Source organism: Conger conger, chromosome 11, assembly GCF_963514075.1.
Source record: "Conger conger chromosome 11, fConCon1.1, whole genome shotgun sequence".
Taxonomy (NCBI): domain Eukaryota; kingdom Metazoa; phylum Chordata; class Actinopteri; order Anguilliformes; family Congridae; genus Conger; species Conger conger.
The window spans coordinates 19,557,136-19,578,500 of record NC_083770.1 but is presented as its reverse complement, the minus strand read 5'-3'; the positions used below and the strand labels follow the sequence as shown (position 1 = coordinate 19,578,500).

The following is a 21,365-nucleotide window of genomic DNA, read 5'->3' as shown; positions in this document are numbered from 1 at the left end:
TGAGAGAGACACAGAAATAATGAGAACAAACTGTGCTTCAGGACAACTGTAGTGTAAATAATAGTTGTGTCCTGGAGTTGCTCCTGGGTCATCATGCTTCTTGACATATCTCCCGGGAGAAGGGAACGCTGTTCTTACTCATTCCGTTGTTCACAGAGAGAGAGAGAGAGAGAGAGAGAGAGATAGAGAGAGAGAGAGAGAGAGAGAGAGGGAGAGAGAGAGAGAGAGGGAGAGAGAGAGAGAGAGAGAGAGAATGGGCTAACAATGAGAGTCTGTGCAGGTGAGACCGGGAGAGAAAGAATTTCATTCCGCCAGATAAGGGACGCTTATATATCCCCAAATTCACCAGACAGGTAACACAACTTCCACCTGTCACCGTAACAAGTCGTGTATTTTTATGGAAGAGCAGGCTGAGATGGCTGAGCTCTGCCTGTCACAAAATGAGGACGGTGTGTTGTGAGAAATAGAGGAGGTTTGCCTTATATGAATGGCCCAGCAACACTGAATGAATGAATTATTTGATTAATGAATGAATGAGTACTTTGATTTCAGCCATGCTTAGTGAGGAAATCACTGACAACAAGCAGAGCGGCTTTTGTTGGAGAGCAAGAGAATCAAAGTACCTTAGAGTGTCAATAAAAAATACATGGTGACCTTTACAACCACTTCTCCCACTTTGCATAACAGTTCAGCAGCAGCTACTGGTGTGTTACTATTCTAATTTTTGTTATTTTAATTTTAATTTAGCCTTTGTTTTACCAGCATTGTACTACTGAGATGCAACACTTCAACAGACCTGGCCAAGAAGTGAAACACGTTTACTTGTAAATATAAATTTGCAAAAAGCAATGAAATTACGGCTAAAACATTAGCAATTTCCAATATTCCAATAAAAGACCGATACGCTGAGATACTCAGATTGTTAAAACACAAAACTCACATCTTGTTCTTCAAAATTATTTTCTGTTTTAAGCCACTACGGGGGCTTTTATTGGATGGAGGTGGGGGATGCAAACAGCATTTTTCCTATGCAAAATTGATTTGCCTTTTAGAGGCTTCAAAGGTTCAATACAGTGAATTACTAGGGACGTCTGTACTCCCAGGAGAACTTTCTCACAGCGGTAAGAAGCATTAGATGATGTAGTGTGTCTACGGCATGTCTTCCATAATCTCTAGAGGGAACTCCTGAAGGCCTAGCACTGTGGTAATTACTTCACAGACATTCCCTGCTAATGGCACCATGACAAAAAATGGAGACTGTGAATATAAATTATTTGAACTGTCTACTCCCAAGCAAACCTGGGTCAAACACGTAATTGGCTTGGATTCAAATACTATGCTTTACTGAGCTTTTTTGATGTCTTGGAACCTATGAAATACTCTAGGAAAGTACAATCCCCACCTTCTGGTCCTCTTGGTGGCTAATTTGCACCAGGTAAATTCAATCGAGCACAGAAAAGTATTTGAATGCAAAACAATTACGTATTTCACCCAGGTGTAGAACACTCTTGTGAATCAGGAGATTGACCAATACTGTTCCCTCAGCCCATGGAACCCCAAAGCACAGGTATTAAAAATGTATACAGAAACATACTGTCACACAATCTGCCCACTCCCATTACTAGCACCCACCCAAATGAGCACAGCCCTGCCCACCCCAAGAAAGTCAAAGGAGGTCCTCCATTTTAATATTTACCCCCTTCTGTTTGAAGCTTATATCCTCCACATCACTACAACACTGAAATGAAAATGATGTGCTGTCCCTTTAAGAGCACCAGCTATGAAAAGAAGCGGGTTCTTGGAGGAGAATGATGGATCGGCACTGTGAGTGACAACAACAGATGAAATTGCACTGTGCAATAATGAAATGCACCTGTAGGTTTATAGCCTTTCATGAATAAACACTATGGCTAACAAAAAACAAATAATATGAGTTAACAATATAAGTTAAATATAATTAATGTAAGTGTTACATTAAGGCAGGGGTCGGCAACCCTGGTCCTGGAGAGCCGCAGGGTGTGCTGGCTTTCGTCTCCACCTTAAAATAAGCAACCGATTCAGACCCAAGAAACCAGGTGAGGTGAGTTAACTGTGTAATCAACGGCTTTCATTGGTCAATTAATGCCAAGTAAAAACGAAAGCCAGCACACCCTGCGGCTCTCCAGGACCAGGGTTGCCGACCCCTGCACTAAGGGATACCAGTAAATGATGCTGTATACAGGTATGCGTATCAAGGGATTTTGCATTATTTTGTTCCAGAATGAATCCAAACTGAAATCGATATGGGGTTGCAAATCACCTATAATCTGGTTGTATATACGCATTTGAAAATGTGTTATAGTATAAAAAATTAAAGTGGAATGCAAAAAATGAAATCTCTATCTCTGAGGAGAGAGGAGAGAGGTGCAGTCACTCAGTGTGTGCCACATACATTAAAGAATCTCCAATGACTATTGCCTGCAGCCTTACTTTATTTAGTTTAGTAGGCCTACCTATATATCCATCCATCCATTATCTGAACCCGCTTATCCTGATCAGGGTCACAGGGGGGCTGGAGCCTATCCCAGCATACATTGGGCGAAAGGCAGGAATACACCCTGGACAGGTCGCCAGTCCATCGCAGGGCACACACACCATTCACTCACACACTCATACCTACGGGCAATTTAGACTCTCCAATCAGCCTAACGTGCATGTCTTTGGACTGTGGGAGGAAACCGGAGTACCCGGAGGAAACCCACGCAGACACAGGGAGAACATGCAAACTCCGCACGGAGAGGCCCCGGCCGACGGGGATTCGAACCCAGGACCTCCTTGCTGTGAGGCGGCAGTGCTACCCACTGCACCATCCGTGCCGCCCTCTACCTATATATGAATTATTCTATTCAATTTAAACAGGATTCATAATAGGAATTCTATTTTGGAAAGTTAAGCTGACATTTCTTGGAAAAATCAATTGGGTGAGCGTTCATATTCAGGAATACGTGGTATCAGCCGATCGTTTCCCTCCGGAAAAGTAGGCCCATCATCACAATCGCTTCTGTCGGCTACATATCCAGCAGCATTAATGGATAATGTAAAAAAAATAAAAATTATAGTGTAGTGAAGGAATACTATGAAGAAAATAAATAATGTAAAGAATCAATTCTGTGTGCCACCATTATGTCAAACCCTGATTTCGCAGTGCCTACTCAGTCAGTCAGAAACACTGTGTCAGCGCATCTTTCCTTCAAAGCAGTTCGCTCGCCCGTTGGACGGCCTCCAAGTCTCCGTCTCTTTATGCGTGCGGCGAGTTTATAGTGCTTTAAACTCGATGGTAGCCTCGCTTCTTGGCTCACGACAAACATTTGCCAAACTAGCGATGCGTTCAAAAGGTATTAGAGACGCGATGTCAGGTATGTGAATGGTTAGCTGTTCCTGCTAGTCAACGGTACAATCACTTGTGTTTACATTGTGTCAAACTACTGGAAGTGTTTCCACTTAGATGAAGATGAAAAATAACAGTTATGTGGGCTTGAATTGCATGAAATGAAATGAATATATCTCAATGATTGCATGTGGCACTTTGTTGTATATTGTTTGGCAAAAACCCAATAGCCTTCCCCTGACAAAAGAAAATGCATTTGAACCAAGACAATAGGCAACTTTCACCAAGACAACAGTCTCTACCCAATTCTGAAGCAACAAGAAAAGGTTACATGAAAGAAGCCTTCTGTGTCAATGTAAAAGTTTTTTCTGTGTTACTATTTGGCCTAATGAATACAGACTGAACCACCTTTTGATGTTTTGAGTTTTGAAACTGGAACCAAACGACATCAGATCTATCCCGTTCTCTATGGTGTGTGCGGGTGTGTGTGTGTGTCTATCTTTGTGGACCCAGTCTGCAGACTGATAATGGAGTAGCCCTTGGAGACAGGGACACACTCAAGCCTCTCCCTACCTCTGATGGAACACTGTCATCGCAGTTGTGCCATTGCATAGCATCGTCTGTTTGGGTATGTGTGTGTGCCAGTTGATTGTTGTGTCAAAGCCGTAACAAAGGCAGCTTTGCTGCTGAAGATTTGGCAATTAAATAACTGCATCAGAATTAAGAGTGTGCAACCTTAAGTCTTAAGTTTTAAGTTTCAAGATTCCAGGGTCTGCACCTCACTAAACAAGGTGTGCATTTTCCTTTTTTTTCCCTTTTGGACAGCGTAGCATCTTACCTTAAAATTGTAGCTCAGAGATCAACTTTACCTTTAGATATGTGGGCTGTATTGACTAAAGAATATTTGACTGCATTAGGCTGTTACATGTTTTTTCAAGGCTTTGATTTAATGGCTGGCTGTGAGCCGAATAGATGATTGCAACCCATGATTAAAGCACTGTACGCTTCTCAGCTCTTCAGACTAATTTTATCTTTCAACTCCGGTTCAGTCCGTGTTATCAGTCATTATTCTTCTGTATAATTTTCATTCATAGTGTATTCTGCTGGAGCTAACATCCCTTTAACATGTACTCTGTCACGATTTGAGTGTCACCCAGGAGGTACATCTTACTGGTCCTCTTCACTTGAACTTTTTCAAGTACCATGTTCAGTACCGCACTCAAGTCTTTTAAAAACTTCTAGAGGACCTTAGCAAATTGCTTAGAAGTGAATCAGGCAGAGAAACAAGCATCCCCCATGGAACATATCTGCCGTTATCGTTGTCAGGCCTGCAAGAAAATGCACTGTAATAATGAAGGGGAGATCATTAACACAGGGGTCACGCCCTCCAATCACATCCCACAAGCACTTCAGAGACTGAATTATGATGGTGATCACACAGAATGTGCCCCTGTCCTTCCACCTACACGTCTCTGTCACTTCATTATGAGCTTCATATTTAAACTGCCGCCGCGGAGGCGATTGCTGTGCTAATCGTGCCCGCCGTTTGTTTGTGCTGTCTGGATTATTTATGTTCAGCAGACAACCAGGTCAGCCCTAGTCCAGAGTCCCAGCGGGCAGACGCTAATGTGTAGCAATGCATTTGGATTTCAGCAAGGAGTGCACAGGCAGTCACGGCTAATAAGCCCAGAGGTGTGCGTGTGTCGGACATTTGCTAACCAACATTAGAGGGGTCGATCATTCTGTCATTTCTTAGGAGTATCGACAAGCTGTCGATTGGCAATTTCACCACAAAATAAATTCAATGTAGGCAACTGAGCCGTGTTATTCGATGGAAACTGTAATATCAACAGTGACATTTCTCAGGGAGCATTACTTCTCTCTTATTTCTGGGTGTTGTCTAAGGAAGAGCAGTTACAGTAGAACAGGGAAGCCATCCATCACCCTAATTACATTATACTATTTATATACATTATAATATTTTACAGGATAAATTCAATAAAACTGTGAAGTTTGGTTTGCTTAACTGGGTAGCAGCCAGGGACCAGACATCTGTGTCTCTGTCTACTTTTATCAACTCACTATTTAACCAGAGGCCATTGAGAAGAAACACAATTTGTAGTAAATAGAATTATGGGGGTCAGGTTGGGGGGACCGCTAAATTCTCAGCTGCCTGTAGAACCACCCCCCCCCCTCCCCAACACATGCTGAGTCAGCAAATGCTTCCATTTTCCAGTAAAATGAATAGATGGAATTATCTAGAATTTAGCTGATGTACTTTACAGTGCATTGTGGTTAGAAGCTCTCCTGAGTGAAGACTAGATGTTACCGTATGCAACAAGCCCTACTGAACCCAACCCTCCACATTACAGTACATAGTTATTTACATAGTAGTTATTTAGCTGACACTTTCATACAAAGCGACTTACTGTGGTTAAACTACAGTAAGTAGGAGACAATCCTCCCTGGAGCAATGTGGGGTTCAGGGCCGTGCTCATGGGCCCAGCAGCTGTGCAGATGTTATTGTGGCTACAGCGAAGACTAAACCTTAACCACTAGGCCCTGGCTGCAGGCTGCCCCCACATGGTACTCCCAACCAGGTCCCATGAAGGGCACGTGTAAGGTGTTGGAGAGAACCTGCACAGAATCTGATGCAGTCTCGCTGCAGTTTGAGGTGTTTCACCTGCTCCGCACACCTACCTCACACCTCCAGACATCTCCTGCCACGCCTGATTGACACGCCTTGTGCAAAGGGCGGCCTTAATAACTATGTGCACGCTTTCCTCTCACACGTCTCTGCGCTCTGGGTTTTCTGGTTGTGTGTGCTACCACCGAAGCTTCCACTGCTCAGGTGTCTTGTCACCTCCACCGTCACGCGGATGAGCTCATCTCACTGGTTATGAGTTATGAGACACGGAGCAGGCAAGCTTTCTCATGAGCCCTAGGTCCAAGGGCAGGCTCTTTAACGGCCAGGCCACTGCGGTGCAATGACTCATCTGTTGTGACCTCAGCGTGTAGTTGTACTTCGATTGAGTACAAATTGAATCGTTTTATTCCCAGCTGTACTTTCATGTTTTCATCCTTATATATTCTCAGATGTACAGTACCTTAGGTATGAATTATGCTGAAGGTGATAGATTGCATGTTTGCGTAGGCGGACAAAGTAAACTATAACTGCTGATTCCAGTTGGGAATAAATATTCCACAAATCAGCATTAGAGCTTTACCGCATTAGAGATTACTATTTTTATTTCCTAAGGTGGAACAAACTTCCTGAACACACTTTAACTTGAGCACATACACAATAGTCTATATTTTAAGACCAGGTGGCAGGACCGGTGTGCTATTATAGTAATAAAATAAAAACCTGGACGCAATTACAGCTATGAGAACAGGATGTGAAGAATGCCTAATAACAGTCAACGTAATGCATGTGAAACCATTTTGATATGTTGAAATAGGACGCAAACAAATGTTCTATATCGCCTTTTTCTGCCCTATCATCATCACAGGCAACTAAGCTGACGTTCACAGGGTAATAACATAATATGTTCTGTCATTGCAACAGTCGGCCAGCGGGAGGCGCGCCACAGCATCCAAAAACAGGTTAACGGAGATGTTCGGAAAAAGGTAGATGTAACTTTGAGCGAGCTCCTGAGCGTGGACACAGGACTCTGCACGATTTCATTTTACGTTTCATTAAAGCCAACCACATACACTATTACAGGCGCACCATTCCGTCAATGTATTCGGTGAGAAATATGATAATACTAATGAATTACGCAGACATATTGATGATAATGCGCTGTATGTATTATGTAATCTCACAGGCACCATTAAATTCTGATTAGGTTTTCATGGCCGGTTCACAGAAGCCACAGGTCAAGGAATTTGCTTTAAGGTCATGTATAGCCTAGCTGAACCGTCACGTAGCCCGTTGCAGTTTGCATATAGAACGTTGTATTACGAGGGGAAAGAACTTTGAGGTCCGTACCAGCAGAGATATTGCTCTATTTCACTTAGGACGACACAGGCATGTCTGCAGTTCCGTTTAAAATACTGCCCTCTGAACCGTGCTGATGTTAATCGCGAAATGAAAATTTCTTCCTGGGTCTAGAGAAATTGATGTACGCACGGGACATACAGGAATAGACACCCCCTCCTTTCTCTTCAACTTCTTCTTCTTGAAGCTGGCAATCGATCGGCGTGCGCGTGTTCCGCTTCTTCTCGTGCCATTCCTTCTGCTGCGCGCCTAACAGACTGGCTGGCTGCTGTTTGTGGAGCATGGATGAAAAACCAAAGGACGGCAGTAGTGCCGGCGAGCAAGAAGCGCTGTCCTATCAGAAAAGGATGTGGAAGAATTTTCAAGAGAAAACCAAGCCGTTTTTAAGCCCCAAACTGGGCGCCGAACGTCGGAGCGCGGAAGGGAAAAAGGAGACGGGAATATGGATGTTTAGGAAGAAAAAGAGGCAGGTTTTGGACCGCGTCTTTTCCTCGTCCCAGCCCAATCTTTGCTGTTCTGCCCCAGTGCCTCTTGACGGTGACAAGTCCCTCTGCGGTAAACCGGACCCAAGCTGCAGTCAAGGACATGCGCTGAAACCGCTCGGAACCACGGCCGTAGAGACGGCGGCGAAATATGAGCTGCCGGGACATGCAAGCCCAAAGCATATCGTGTCACATTTGGTGCTGTCCCACCAGAAAAGCTCGTCACTGGGGTCGGCTTGTTTTGAGAAACTGGTGGTGGGTGACTCTGGCGCCGGTGGCGTGGATGAACAGCTGCGTAAGAACGCCAGTGATTCTGTGAGTAATAATATGCCACACATTTAGTTTCGACTACCAGTTAAAATATGCAAACCAGGCGCACATTAGGTATGAATTAAACACCGAAGAGATAATGCCGACTGCTGTCAAGTGAAAATCGTGTGATAAAAATGTGCGAGCAGTGATAGCCGAATGCATTAATTTTTTACCCACAAACATAGCTAGCCCATGCTACTGCTTAGCAATACAGTTAAGGATCAAACACAATGCACCGTCATTAACTTTTAGCCAACTTAAAAGACAGGAAACCCGAAATGGAAATTTATCACCGGGTATTTATGTATCTATGTTTGCTACACACGTGTCACAATGCCAATATTGTACGCTACAACTTGCAACCCCGTCGTTATAACTTTTGTTGTGTCTTGCTAGTAGTATACATGACTGTTCATCTTGTGCAATTTCGTTTAGTTCTATTACCCATTACTAAATTGTATTAGATATTTTTATGTTTGGTGCGGACCGCACAGACAGCAGGCCATGCAGGGGCAGTTTGTGCAACAGCTAATGGGGCTCAGAATACCAGAAACTTAAAATTTTAAGGTGATTCTTCGTCTCGAAGCATGCATTTTTTTGGAGCAGTAGTATTGGATTTAATTGCTTAGCATCGGGACGTTGTTTAGATATTTTAGCTATAACCTTCCCTAAGTGCAATGTCTGCTTTTTTACTAAACTGGTCTTAAATCTGACGCTATAGAAAAAGTTGTTTTTTTTGCAAAGGATGACGGACAATGAGATTTTGAAAAACGAAACCCTTTTTGACGACCCTTGAAGTGCAGTTCATCATTTTAAAAACGCCGGATATAAACGTCTGAATTGCTTATGCTAGTGTCATAATAAGAGAGGCTTGCATGGGATTACGATGCTGTGGCCATGGTGTGGTGCTGATGTGACATTGCTGAAGTTACCGAGGGATGCCAACAGAGGCTGTAGCCCCCCCGCCCCCCTCAAAAATAAGCCCCCACTTTACTTATTCTCTCTGCCACGTCTTGGCTGCCACAGACCCTCTGACCAGCGAAGACGACAGGACACATTAACTGTCCTTTTAAGCAACAATCTGTCTCCATTCGAAAGGCATCAGCTGAACATGGAACCTGTCTGTTGTATTTCTTTGGAGTGCAGTGTTAAAAATAGAATCCTTTTAAAAAAACATCACTGGCTTGCTTGAAGCAGTGGATCTGGTGAACGAAGGCTCTTTCTTAACCAGGTCTGAGCGTCAGCGTAATTTATCGCCTGCTTCTGTTTGAAGTGAGTTTCACTTCCCCGGTTGATATCGCACTCATTTCCTGCCGGCTGGTCCGGTCTCATCACCTGTCAACTGAAAGATTTTTCTGGGGGAATAAATCACGCCCTACTCAGTTCACCATCTAAAACGACTTATTTAATGTATTTTAAAAAAGAAAAATAAGAAAATATTTAATTCTCCCTCTGTAGCTGTGGCCTGGCAAATATCAATTGAGATGACCTCATTACAGTATAAAAGCTTATTATCATATGTAGGATCTCATTTTGACTTCAGAATAGCACACTAGGACTCCACCTACACATTTTTGGACGCTGGAAGAGGATGGCAAAATTACAAGATAGATTTTATGCCCGACATTACCTTTAACCTGCTGTAGATATGGTTCATGAACCGTACCTATTATCCGAAACATATTAAGAGCCAATTTCTCAAACATTCCTGACAACTTTCTGTTTCAAGACCCCCTTACTGGATATTAATCTGCTTCTGATTGGTAGTTGTGGACATTTTTTTGTGGTCAGCTAAACAAGGCAGGACAAGGTCAGCTAAAACGGGCAGGCATAATAGTTAACATAGCACAGATGGCAAGAAGCTTCATGGGAATTTAACAAAACCATGTACCAATTTTGTCTTTTTCGGATCTGGCAAAGGGATTTAAAGGGTTCAGTTCAGCTCACAAGCTCAATTGATTGGGTCTGCGGAGCTGGTCAGTTTTCAGTGATTCGGGTTTTAACTGATAAAAGAATGCATATGCCACTTGGAGTGGATGTCTGAGACGGGTTCTCATTTACTATCCTTTAGCCAAAGGAAGTGTACCAGAATCATCCAGTGACATACTCTGATTCCACAAATCTTCCAGTCTGTTTAGTTTCCCTTGGAAGAATGTCCCAGGAGATGCTTATGAAAAGAGATCTGGAACATAGTTAGGTTTGTTGTTTACTCTTCATGTTCAATGCCATAGCTATGCAAATATGCTTTTCCCATTCTTTTTGCTATATCAGTTTTTCAGGGTTATTTCAGAGGGGGGTAGGTGGGCAGTCAGACTAAAATAGATTGTCTGTTGGAGATTGGAGACTGATGCTTTGACCTTCTAGAAACCAGGGTATTTGTGCCTACATTACGTTAGATGTTCTCACTGCCAAGGGTGTAGTTTCTGGGGGGGATAGGGGGGTTACAAAAAGGGCAAATAACCCACCCCCCAATAATAAAGCATGATGATGAGTAAAATAATTTTGTATGATAAAGATATGGATTTCATGTTGTGTTCGGGATGTGCTGATCTGCGTAAGTCTGACGAATTTTGCCCTTAGAATCCAGCAGAAAGGATCATTTCACAGCTGTTGTTTAAAAAACATTCTTAACGGGAGCATGCCCCTGGACCCCCGAGAGGATTTCAGTTCTTCAACCCCCCCAATATTCAAACAGAAATTACCCCACTTTGCTCACAACCTTCCAACCCTGTTTCTGGAGATCTACTGTCCAGTAGGTTTTCACTCCAACCCTAATAGAGCACACCTCATTCAACAGCTAGAGATCTTGTTGAGCCTTAAATTAGTAGAATGAAGTGTGTGCCAAATCAGGATTGAAATTAAAGCCTGCAGGATGGCAGGTTATTTGGTAGATGGTAGATCTGGTAGATCTCCAGGAATAGGCTTAGGCAGCCCTAATCTAGGTCTTGCTGTCTCCTTGGTGAAGAGTTGGGCCTGATCCTACACTAGCTCAATCCATTATTAAGCTCTCTCACTGGCGTTGTGACGCTCCTTTGTGTGACTCGTGCATTTAGGCAACATTTTCAAGGCTATCAATGCTCTGAGCATTGGGGCCTCTGAAATATTTAACATTCTGGGAGCGGAGAAACCACCCCACTGACAAGTCTGCTAGTCAGAAATACGTGTAAATTCTGTGCAGATTCAAATCTCATGTGCTGCTTTCTCAGTTGGGATGTTACTGCAAAGTGTCTGAGAGAATACAGGGGTGCAGTTTCCCACCAACCACCTCTCAAACTGAGATGATGTTCACTTCCTTTCCAAAAAACTGGCAGGTAAATTTTTTATGGCACCAATTAACAGGTGTCCTGGTGAGACTGCTGTGCGGCAGCTTCTAGATCTGCCGGTCCCTCAGTCCACATCTTTCACTGTGACAGCCCTGCTGAAAAAATACAGCTCAAAATAGGTTTTGAAACAGCTGGCAGCTGGTTGACCAGCTCCATACTGAACATGGTTTGACCAGCTCAAGCTATGTTGTGAATGTCCAATGAGCGTAGTCGAAAAACAAGCAAAGTTCATACACGTACAATCCAGCCAAAACCAAAGTACAGTAGACGGAGAAGGCAGTGTTGAAATCGGTACACCATGCAAAAAAGTCCAGTAACCAGGAAAGCTGTCGGCGGGGCAGTAGTGCAGATGGACGACAGGCAGGCTCGGAGACGATGACAGCGCAAGAGTCAAGAACGAAGTCCGTTCCGCAGGGCAAAAGTTCATGGGACAGGCAGGCAATGGTCAGCAAAATAGAAGTCAATAGCAATGGCCAATAAACAGGCTTGGATCTTAACGGGTAAACAATGGATTGACAAAACCACTCAAAAGTGCACTGATGAACAGGAGGCAACAATTTCACAAAGACATGACATGGAACTGAGCTTATATGCAGGTGTAGACAGGTGCAGACAATTAGCTTGAGAGCAGCATGCGAATGGAAATCAAGTTAACAAGATAATTAGTAATCATTAGTAATAAACCTATCCTGCCCTAGCGTTAGTAAATTAGTTAATGACATAAACAAGAAACATAAGGTAAACAAAAACACATAGTTAGAATGCTAGTATTACCCAATCCTGATCTAACGTTAGTAGATTAGTAAGTAGACACGGGGAAATGAGACAATTAGGGAAGCGTGAGTGACAGCAAGGGAGAGAGAGAAAGCATGTACGCAAGGTTTGCGGAAAGACACAAAAAAGTGTATGCTAATCAATGAACGGACCAACATAAGATGAAACAAACATAAATCGTGACATAACAAGTTTGCAAAAATGTGACATGAATGAACTATATATCTGGTTCACGGGGAATAAATTGGGGTGGCTTCACCCAGCCATGGGACCACCTCTATTATGGATTAGGTGTCAGAAAGGTGATGTTGGAACCGGAATTTCTCTCGAAACTAGAGCAGCAAAGGGAGCACGGAGAACCTTAAAATGGGTATAAGACACACCAACCCCGGCCTGTTGTGGCCACTCCACGGCATGTTCAGCTCGTCAGGAGTCACAGCAGCCACCTTTTGATTGATTTGAAAAGGCCCTCAGTCCTACAGCACAGACCATCCATCGGCTCTGGCCTCAGGCCTCAGACATGCAGAAAGGCCTTTTGCTCATCACCGTGGTAGTCACGTGACCTGCTCCGCCCACCGCGGCTTCGAGTCGATGAGCTCCTGTTCCGCGGCGGCCCCCCGTTGCCGCTGGAAACCCTTTAATCTGCCGAGCGTTGGCGTGTTGGCAAGGAGGCTCTCCCGGAGGCCTCCCGCCGGCACGATCTCACCTCACAGGTTCTCGTTTCTCGGGTCGAATCCTCCTTCAATCGGGCTCTGTGAGTCAGAACCTTTGTGTGGATGTGACGGCGCGTTTTACGGTGGAGGAAGAAAGAGCGTCTCAGCAGGAGGACGGAGAGGGGGGCGTACTGTACGCTCCTGTCACCGGCGGCTGTGTGTGATTGTTTACCTGTCACCGCCTGTAAGGAGAGAGATATAGGATTACGCATTACACCATCGGGGGAAATCGATACACTGTTTATGTGTGAGAGCAGCGAGCTTAAAGGAAAAAAAACGGGATGTATCCGACTTCAAAACAGACAATGCTGCCCCCTTTCCTCGGTCAAGTGACACCGTTTCAGAAGTCTTTGGTTATTCTCTCTTTAAAAACGAAAGAAAAACATCGCTCTCTTTCCGTTGGCTGTGTCTGTCTGGTGTGCTCATTCTGCCCTCAAGTCTCTCTGAGAGTCCAGACATATCACAGACGCACAGGTTATTTCCGGAAGAGTCTGCACCTTGCTCACGGCCACCTTGAGGTGAATCTGTTAAACCGTAAAAGTAGAAAAAGAAACTCGGAGGCCAGCAAATATTGTGGTTTATGAATGAATATTTAAGGCCTCAAATGACTTCCAATACATACCTTTTATTGAGGGCACTTCCTAAGGCACTAGCTGTAGGTTGGCCCATGGCTTCTTTGGATGGCATCCAGGGCACATAGAGTCAGTGTACTATCATTTTATTCAGCACCTCCTCTTTCAATGACTGTAGACTAAATGAATGCACATTTGTCCCGTGGATCTGGTTTGAGATTTTCCGGAATGCTCTTGGGGGACGGTGAAGGGGCTGAACTGCAGTTTGGGGGAATGTAGCTCTGCGTTATACGTTGTGAAAGAGCTCCAGAAACCCGGAAGAATAAAAAAATGTTTTCTGACATAATAAGTGTCTTGGATGACATTCCAAAAAAGTTTTGCATGTAATGCCCTGTGCAGTGTACGTTTCAGCAGAGTATAATATGTACTTTTTCCAGATGAAGACCACAGACACATGTCCCCTAAGGGGGCAGAAATGAATTGTCGGGTCCTGGGAGGATATCCCGGTATCAATTTCAGACTGCTATTAAAGCCTGTTTGTTTGAGATTCTGCTCAGCTCTGTATGTAAATCCGTTCAGCTGTAAAGAAGTCTATTCTTCGACGAAAGCGTTATCTGATTGTTTATCCCAGATTGCTTTGCAGACTATTAAGCCGGTTGTGGTTTAGTGGTTTAGTTTCAAAAGGCTCCTTTAGGAAAAGAGATAAAAAATGCAAGAATGTACTTAAAAGTAATCTAAAATCTGATAAAAAAGTGTGTGTGGCGGAGGCACAATAAAACATATTGCAGTGTTTTAAAAAATTTCCTGGACCATGGCAGTGTCGAGTGGATCACTACCGGGTGAAGCTCTGTAGGGTGAAGTGCATGTGAGCCCTATGATTCCCTGGACGAGTTGACAACGGTATGGAAGTTTTCAGTCGGTTAGGGGTCTACGCTCTTGTTTGAAACCCAGCGTTGATGAACGGGCCTGCTCTGCCCTGGGTCAAATACGTAATTGTTTTGGATTCAAATTCTTTTCTATGCTTTACTGAGCTTGTCTGCTGTAATGGAACGTATGAAACACTGACTTCTGGTCCTCTTGGTTGGCTCAATTGCACCAGGCAAGATCAATCGAGCACGGTAAAGTATTTGAATCCAAAACAATTATGTATTTCACCCCGGTCTGTCGCTGACGGGTCGTAACTCTGACGTATGTAAACACGCCCACGGATTGTCTTTGCAGTGTCAGTTCTCTCTCATTCCCGCTAGCGAGGAAACGCAGTTGGAAAATGTAAATAAGGTGAGGACAGCTGGATATCCGTAGGAGCGTGGTCAATAAATGCGCCCTTCCCTTAATGAAACTGCGCGGTGCGAGTGCCTGGGCGTAACGAGAGAGCGTGTCTCTGAGAGGCGGAGCAGCTGGCCGGCGCACGCGGGCTGGCGTGAGGACATCGATCCCGTGCGTAACCCAGCCCGTCACGCGTGTGCAGGTTCGCTGGGTTGTGTTTTATGCCCCGTCGGCCGGTGGTTTTTGTACGGTGCGGTAAATTGATCGTGTCTGCTGTCACTCCGCCCCGAGTGCTTTATGCTTTATGATTTCTCAAATCGAGAATCATAAATTCGGGAACAATTCCTGCCGCAATAACAGCCCGTTTGACAGTTTTCGAAAGACTGCGCTGAACAAAAAAAACTGTCCCAGGTCCAATAAAATGTCCAGTGTTTGCTATCACCCCAAAGGACACTGCCTGTGTTAATTATCCAGTATTGATTATCCAGTGTTGTTGTTGTTCTCAGTGCTGCAGCATCCGTCCAGACCACACCAGTGAGGGCTGTGGGCAGAAGTCCCACCATATGGTGTTTAGCTAATTGGTTATAGCAGGGGAAGGCAACCCAGGTGCTGCAGTGCCAGAGATGGTCCTGGCTTTTGCACCGTCATCCAAACCAATAAAACTAATGGATTGCTTGTAGTTAATCAGGTTAAATGAATGCAGGAGACCATGTGCTGCAGGCTCTCAGTGTTTCACCATGCAGAATATTCAGCCTCAGATCTTTAATCATCCATCCAGCTCCTGTGATCGAGCTCAGATGGAACAAAACCCAGAAACGTCCCTGGCACTCCAGGTTGCCTCGCCCTGGGCTACAGTGTTGCTGATGGGGGAATGGTCTTCACCTGCCGGGCTGCCTGTGCTCTCCAGTGGCTGTGCTGCCTGTGCTCTCCAGTGGCTGTACTGCCTGTGCTCTCCAGTGGCTGTGCCGCCTGTGCTCTCCAGTGGCCGTGCAGCTCCACCGTAGAGCCATGGGGCGGACAGAAGCGGTGACTGCCGGCCTGCTGCTCTAGGGGTTCCCTCACTACAGAGGACGTGTCAGCGAGGGAACAGCCCTGTAATTACTGCTGGGATTTCCCACTTGGGCTAGGAAAGATAATTAAAAATAATAATAATAAAATCACATGAGCCTTGACTAATGCCTGGGTAGTAAATGGACTGCATTCATATTGCACTTTTATCCAAAGCACTTTGCAATTGATCCCTCTCATTCACTCATTCATACACGCATACTCACACGCCAATGGGGCAACATGGCTCAGGCAGTAAGGAGGGTTGCCGGTTCGATCCCCCGCCCGGGCTGTGTTGAAGTGTCCCTGAGCAAGACACCTAACCCCCAAATGCTCCTGACGAGCTGGTCGGTGCCTTGCATGGCAGCCAATCGCCGTTGGCGTGTGAGTGTGTGTATGAATGGGTGAATGCCATTCAAGGCACCAATCAGATGGTGTGGAGCAATTGGGGGTTATGTGTCATGCTCAGGGACATTTTGACACGCCCAGGGCGAGAACCAGTAACTCCAGATGACAGTTCTTACCTCCTGAGCTAATGTCGCTGCTGCTTTTTACCCAAAAATACAGTTTAACCCTCCTATTATATTTGGGGTCAATTTGACCCCATTCAGTGTTTGATATCTCTTAAAAACCAGTTAACCCTTTTTTATATTGAGACTTTATGATTTTTCTAATTTGGTGGGATTGAATAGTAAAAATGCAATAAACATAATGCTTTGACCCCCTGTAACTGCATAAAATATACAGCCAAATCTCAGATTTCTTTGCGGATGATTCTGGTGGCACTTTCCCGTACGGATGCCAAACTTTTCATATTTATGGTTAAAAGGCTAGTAATTTGGGAGACAATAAGAAAGCAATTTTTTATTACAATATTTTTGTGTTTACTCCAACTGTTGGGCTCAATTTGACCCCAAATGTAAAACCGGTCATAAAATCTGAACATCATAGGAGGGTTAAAAGTATGAAAAATGGTGCGTTTGAAAGGTTGCATCTGCTTGGAGTCCATTCATTTTGGTGTCTTTGAAGCTCAATATCTCAAAAACACTCGCAGATTGAACTTTATAATTCCATGGTCAAGCAGTGGTGATCTCACCAGCAGGGACACACCTGAGGATGAATGGTAATTAGCCTAGCCACATTGCCTTTACCAGGCCATGAATGGTAATTAGCCTAGCCACATTGCCTTTACCAGGCCATGAATGGTAATTAGCCTAGCCACATTGCCTTTACCAGGCCATGAATGGTAATTAGCCTAGCCACATTGCCTTTACCAGGCCATGAATGGTAATTAGCCTAGCCACATTGCCTTTACCAGGCCATGAATGGTAATTAGCCTAGCCACATTGCCTTTACCAGGCCATGAATGGTAATTAGCCTAGCCTCATTGCCTTTACCAGGCCATGAATGGTAATTAGCCTAGCCACATTGCCTTTAGCAGGCCATGAATGGTAATTAGCCTAGCCACATTGCTTTAATCAGGCCATGAATGGTAATTAGCCTAGCCACATTACCTTTATCAGGCCATGAATGGTAATTAGCCTAGCCACATTACCTTTATCAGGCCAGACATTGCAACATTGCCAGCTGTTTCTGTTCTGTTGCATATCCCCCTAATTAAGTGACTTTTTTTGCTCTGGTTCAGTTCACCAGCTGGTATGGAGGCCACAGCCAACACTGTAGCTCAGCCTAGTTCTCAGGCCTTTGGGTCCCTGATTGTGCCTCCAAACTTCTGCGAGCAGATGCCCAATAACTAAAGTCTATAATAGTCTATTTAAAAAATATATTTCAATGTCATGTGTCCTTGGGAAATTTTATGCACCGTGTCTTGCATTTAGGCCACTCGTGGTACAAAACTGCCACCATCTGATTTCTCCGACCAGGTGCAGTGATTGTACTCTCCGTTTGTAATTCTTTAGACCTTTCTTTCATGTAACGAATGCGCATCGTGGTGAGATGTCATGCGAAATGAAGCATTCTGCCGGTAATAAATTCATCGTATTGTCTCATTTCGTAGTGTAATGTTCTGTTCTGAGCACTCACCATGAAGCCGAGTAAAATAAGATGTTGACGTCTCTCTCCCTCTCTCTCTCTCTCCCGGTTCTCCACCTGCAAACGGAATAAAGCGTCTTTCATCCCACGGTGAATACATTCAGCCGCGCTTAATATGCGCAGGCCAAAGCGGCACGATTATCACATCAATCAAGAAAGCGTTAGAATGGACCGGGAACTGCGTAATTGGGATCGGGGTTTAAATTACGGCCTTTGTGAAGGATCCCCCGCTCCTTCGCCCGTGCTGCTTAGACGCGGGCAGAACGATAACCTCTAATTAAACCTTGCGCGTAGCACAAGGTACGCTTATCATCCTGCTCAGTTCGCAGCTGAAATTATCACGAATTCCACAATTTATTTATCCAGACCAGCAATTATGTTTTTTCTGGTATATATATATATTTCATGGGGGGCAGCAATGACAAAGCTTCTTTTCTTTCTGAGTTTGTAACAGGACAGTGAGAGAGGATTCAATCTCGTGCCTGTATTTGAAGGTCTCGTGTTTAACACTTTACCCGTGTTTTATTTTAGCCCCTGAGATCCATAACAAGACGTTTATGTGGTTTTACGTTCCAGAAACAATCTCTGTACAGTTTTACGTGTCCGTTCATCAGCAGCTCTCGTGAGCTTTACCAAGAGCAGTCTGTTTTAGTGACTGTGTCTTTAAGGCTTTTTGATATCAGTGAACCTCTGTTCTGATTGGCCGGTAAGCTCCGATGAACACCGTCTGTGCGCTTGGATTTGTTCCAGCTAGGTGGGCCGCGTATCGTTGTGATGTCATAACTTCATTTTCTTCACATGAATTGTGTGGATTTATTTAGGGACTGTGTGTTTTGATACTTTCACAGTGTTTGTATTGCATGATCAACTCCTTTATGATCCACATAGCGAGGGAAATTGTCCACAATATGGGACCTTTAGCAGATGCCTTCTCAGTGAGATGCCATCTCTGTGCATTGAACCATATGGCGCCATTAAGTGCTGCTCATAATTTGTGTTTGCCATGTGAATGCCGTGTAAGACTAAAATAAGCAAGACAATGAGACCTTAATATTGTGTAAGTGTTCTTCTTTACTACTTAATGTTTGTTTGGTGTGATGTGGCTTTTGAAGTGAATGTTTTTCAAGTGCAATGCACAGGAAGCTGTGTTGGTGTCACTTAGTCCGCCTTCTAATACCACTCGCACATGAAAGCCACAGCTGTGAACTACTGTGAACTTGACACTGAATCCGCTGAGGAAAAGCAGATGTGGCTCCACCTGCTGGCGGTAAATCGGAACAGCCCATCTTTACGCAGTCCAGATGGGAGAGTGCCATGCTACGCCGCCTTGCTGTGCGAATCAAATCAGGTCAGCGCGCTTAAGCCACTCAGTGGTTCCAAACATTGATCAGCCAACCCATTATCTAATCCTAAGCAATTTCCTAATGAGCTGAAGTAATATGATGCGTAATATTATGAAGTGTTTTAATCAGCTGATGTAACGTAATGCTCTAATACCTTCTTCCTCCAGAGGTAATCAGTGCCACAGTGGCTGAGTAACAGTGCTCTGTACTCAAGGATGCAGGTGTGTTTCTGGGAACCTAGTCTCTGTGGCTACTGTAGGTGCAATTTGTTTTTGCTTTCCCCTTATTTCATTTCACCCTTATCATGTGTGATTCATGTATGCTACTGAGTCATGTGACTGAAGGTTGCTGTCTGTCTTTGTGTGTGTTTGATCTGTGGTATAAACACGATGCCCCCCCCCCCCCCCCCAATAGCATTGGTTTATTGTGCTGACTGTTACATATTATTATGAAAGCATATTTGTAATGCTTTGCTTGAAGTGGGTCTTGCATGTTGTTTATTATACCTTATGAAGTGCTCTATAATGCACCCTGTTGCTGTAAGTTTTTTTACGGCACATTTCCATGTACATATTGTTCTAGGGCACTAGCTAGGGATGCACAATATGGAAATTCTGGGACTGATATCAATTTTGCTGGCTATATAGTCCAGTACGTCTGTCAGCATGAGATGTACATCTCAGCACAAATGCAGACTGGTGCCAAGATCCCACATTCTTGGAAGAAGCGGATGAGTGAGCACAGATACCAACTTATTAAGGAAAAATGTAACTAATTTTATTTGTAAAACGAAATGTTTAAACTCGCTTCCTTTTTTCTTGAGCAGAGATCATGAGTCTAAAAACAATGGGTGTTCCTCGCTGGTAAGAAAAAAAAAAAGTCAATAAAAGTGGTTCAGACTATTATGATTCTACTTCTTTTTCACATAAATGACAGGATATATAGCATCCTCATATCAGCCTTGCAAATAGACCATAACCGTGTTTATTTCCCAATGACAATGACTTCTCCTTGAGCTATTATCGGCCAGTATGTTATCACCCATATCCATAGCTTGCACTAGTGTCATAATGCTTATCGTATTACTCATGCAGCTGTTTCAACTTTCTTGTCAATGTCATGCTTATGTAATGCCTATGTATGTTTATGACAAGGGTTATGGCAGCTACTGTATTTACTGCCCATAATGGTGTTTGAGTCAGAATGCCCACTAAAGCATTACTAAATAAGCCTTAGCTAATGCTAGTAGCATAAACGGAGCTATAAACCATCGGAGTGGATACACTTGTACTGAGCCCTGTCCTGTTATTTTCAGATCCCTGTGTTCAAGCATTCGGCTTCAGGGCCAATGTAGTTCTAGATGCTTGGAAGGCATCCTGAAGCCTCTTGCCTCCCAGAATGGCTTTTGAGTTTCCCTTGATAAAAGGGGACACGTGTAATCACTGTACTCAATCTCATGAGATATACACTCACTGAGCACTTTATTAGCTGTTTATTAGACTTATTTTTCTACTTAGTGGCTGCTGTAGCCTATCTTAGCGGTTTGACACATTGTGCGTTCAGAGATGCTGTTCTGCGTACCACTGTTGTACTGTGTGGTTATTTGTGTTCCTGTCACCTTCCTTTCAGCTTTGAACTGTCTGGTTTTTGCTGCTCACTGGAAGTTTTTTTTTGTTTTTCGCACCATTCTCTGCAAACTCTAAAGACCGTTGTGCATGAAAATACCAGGAGGTCAGTCGTTTCTGAGATACTCAAACTACCCTGTCTGGCACCAGTAACCATTCCACGGTCAAAGTCACTTACAGTAGATCACATTTCTTCCCCGTTCTGACGTTTGGTCTGAAAAACAACTGAACCTCTTGACCACGTCTGCATGCTTTTATGCATTCAGTTGCTGCCACATGATTGGCTGATTAAGTATTTGCATTAACCAGCTAGTGTACAGGTCTACCTAATAAAGTGCTCAGTGAGTGACACGTGTCCCCGTCTTTAACGTCCTCTAAAAGGACACGAGTACTGAATGGACAAGCCCCCTCTGGTTTTTTGGTATGAACAAGAGGTGCTGACTGAAATATCACAAAGCCAGCGTGCTGTCACCATCTGCCGGACCT

General features: G+C 44.1%; 1 protein-coding gene across 8 annotated transcripts in view; it reads left to right on the top strand.

The window, feature by feature from the left end:
• Positions 1 to 7,566: 7,566 nt before the first annotated feature.
• The window catches only part of LOC133140343 (multiple C2 and transmembrane domain-containing protein 1-like), a 171,698-nt gene continuing 157,899 nt past the window's right edge, over positions 7,567 to 21,365 (top strand). For all 8 annotated transcript variants that reach the window (XR_009710007.1, XM_061260227.1, XM_061260221.1 and 5 more), the window contains exon 1: positions 7,567 to 8,167. Coding sequence is in view for 7 of the 8 variants with exons in the window: in XM_061260227.1 (XP_061116211.1) it covers positions 7,652 to 8,167 (516 nt within the window). In the remaining variant the exon portion in view is untranslated. The remainder of the gene's footprint in view (positions 8,168 to 21,365) is intronic.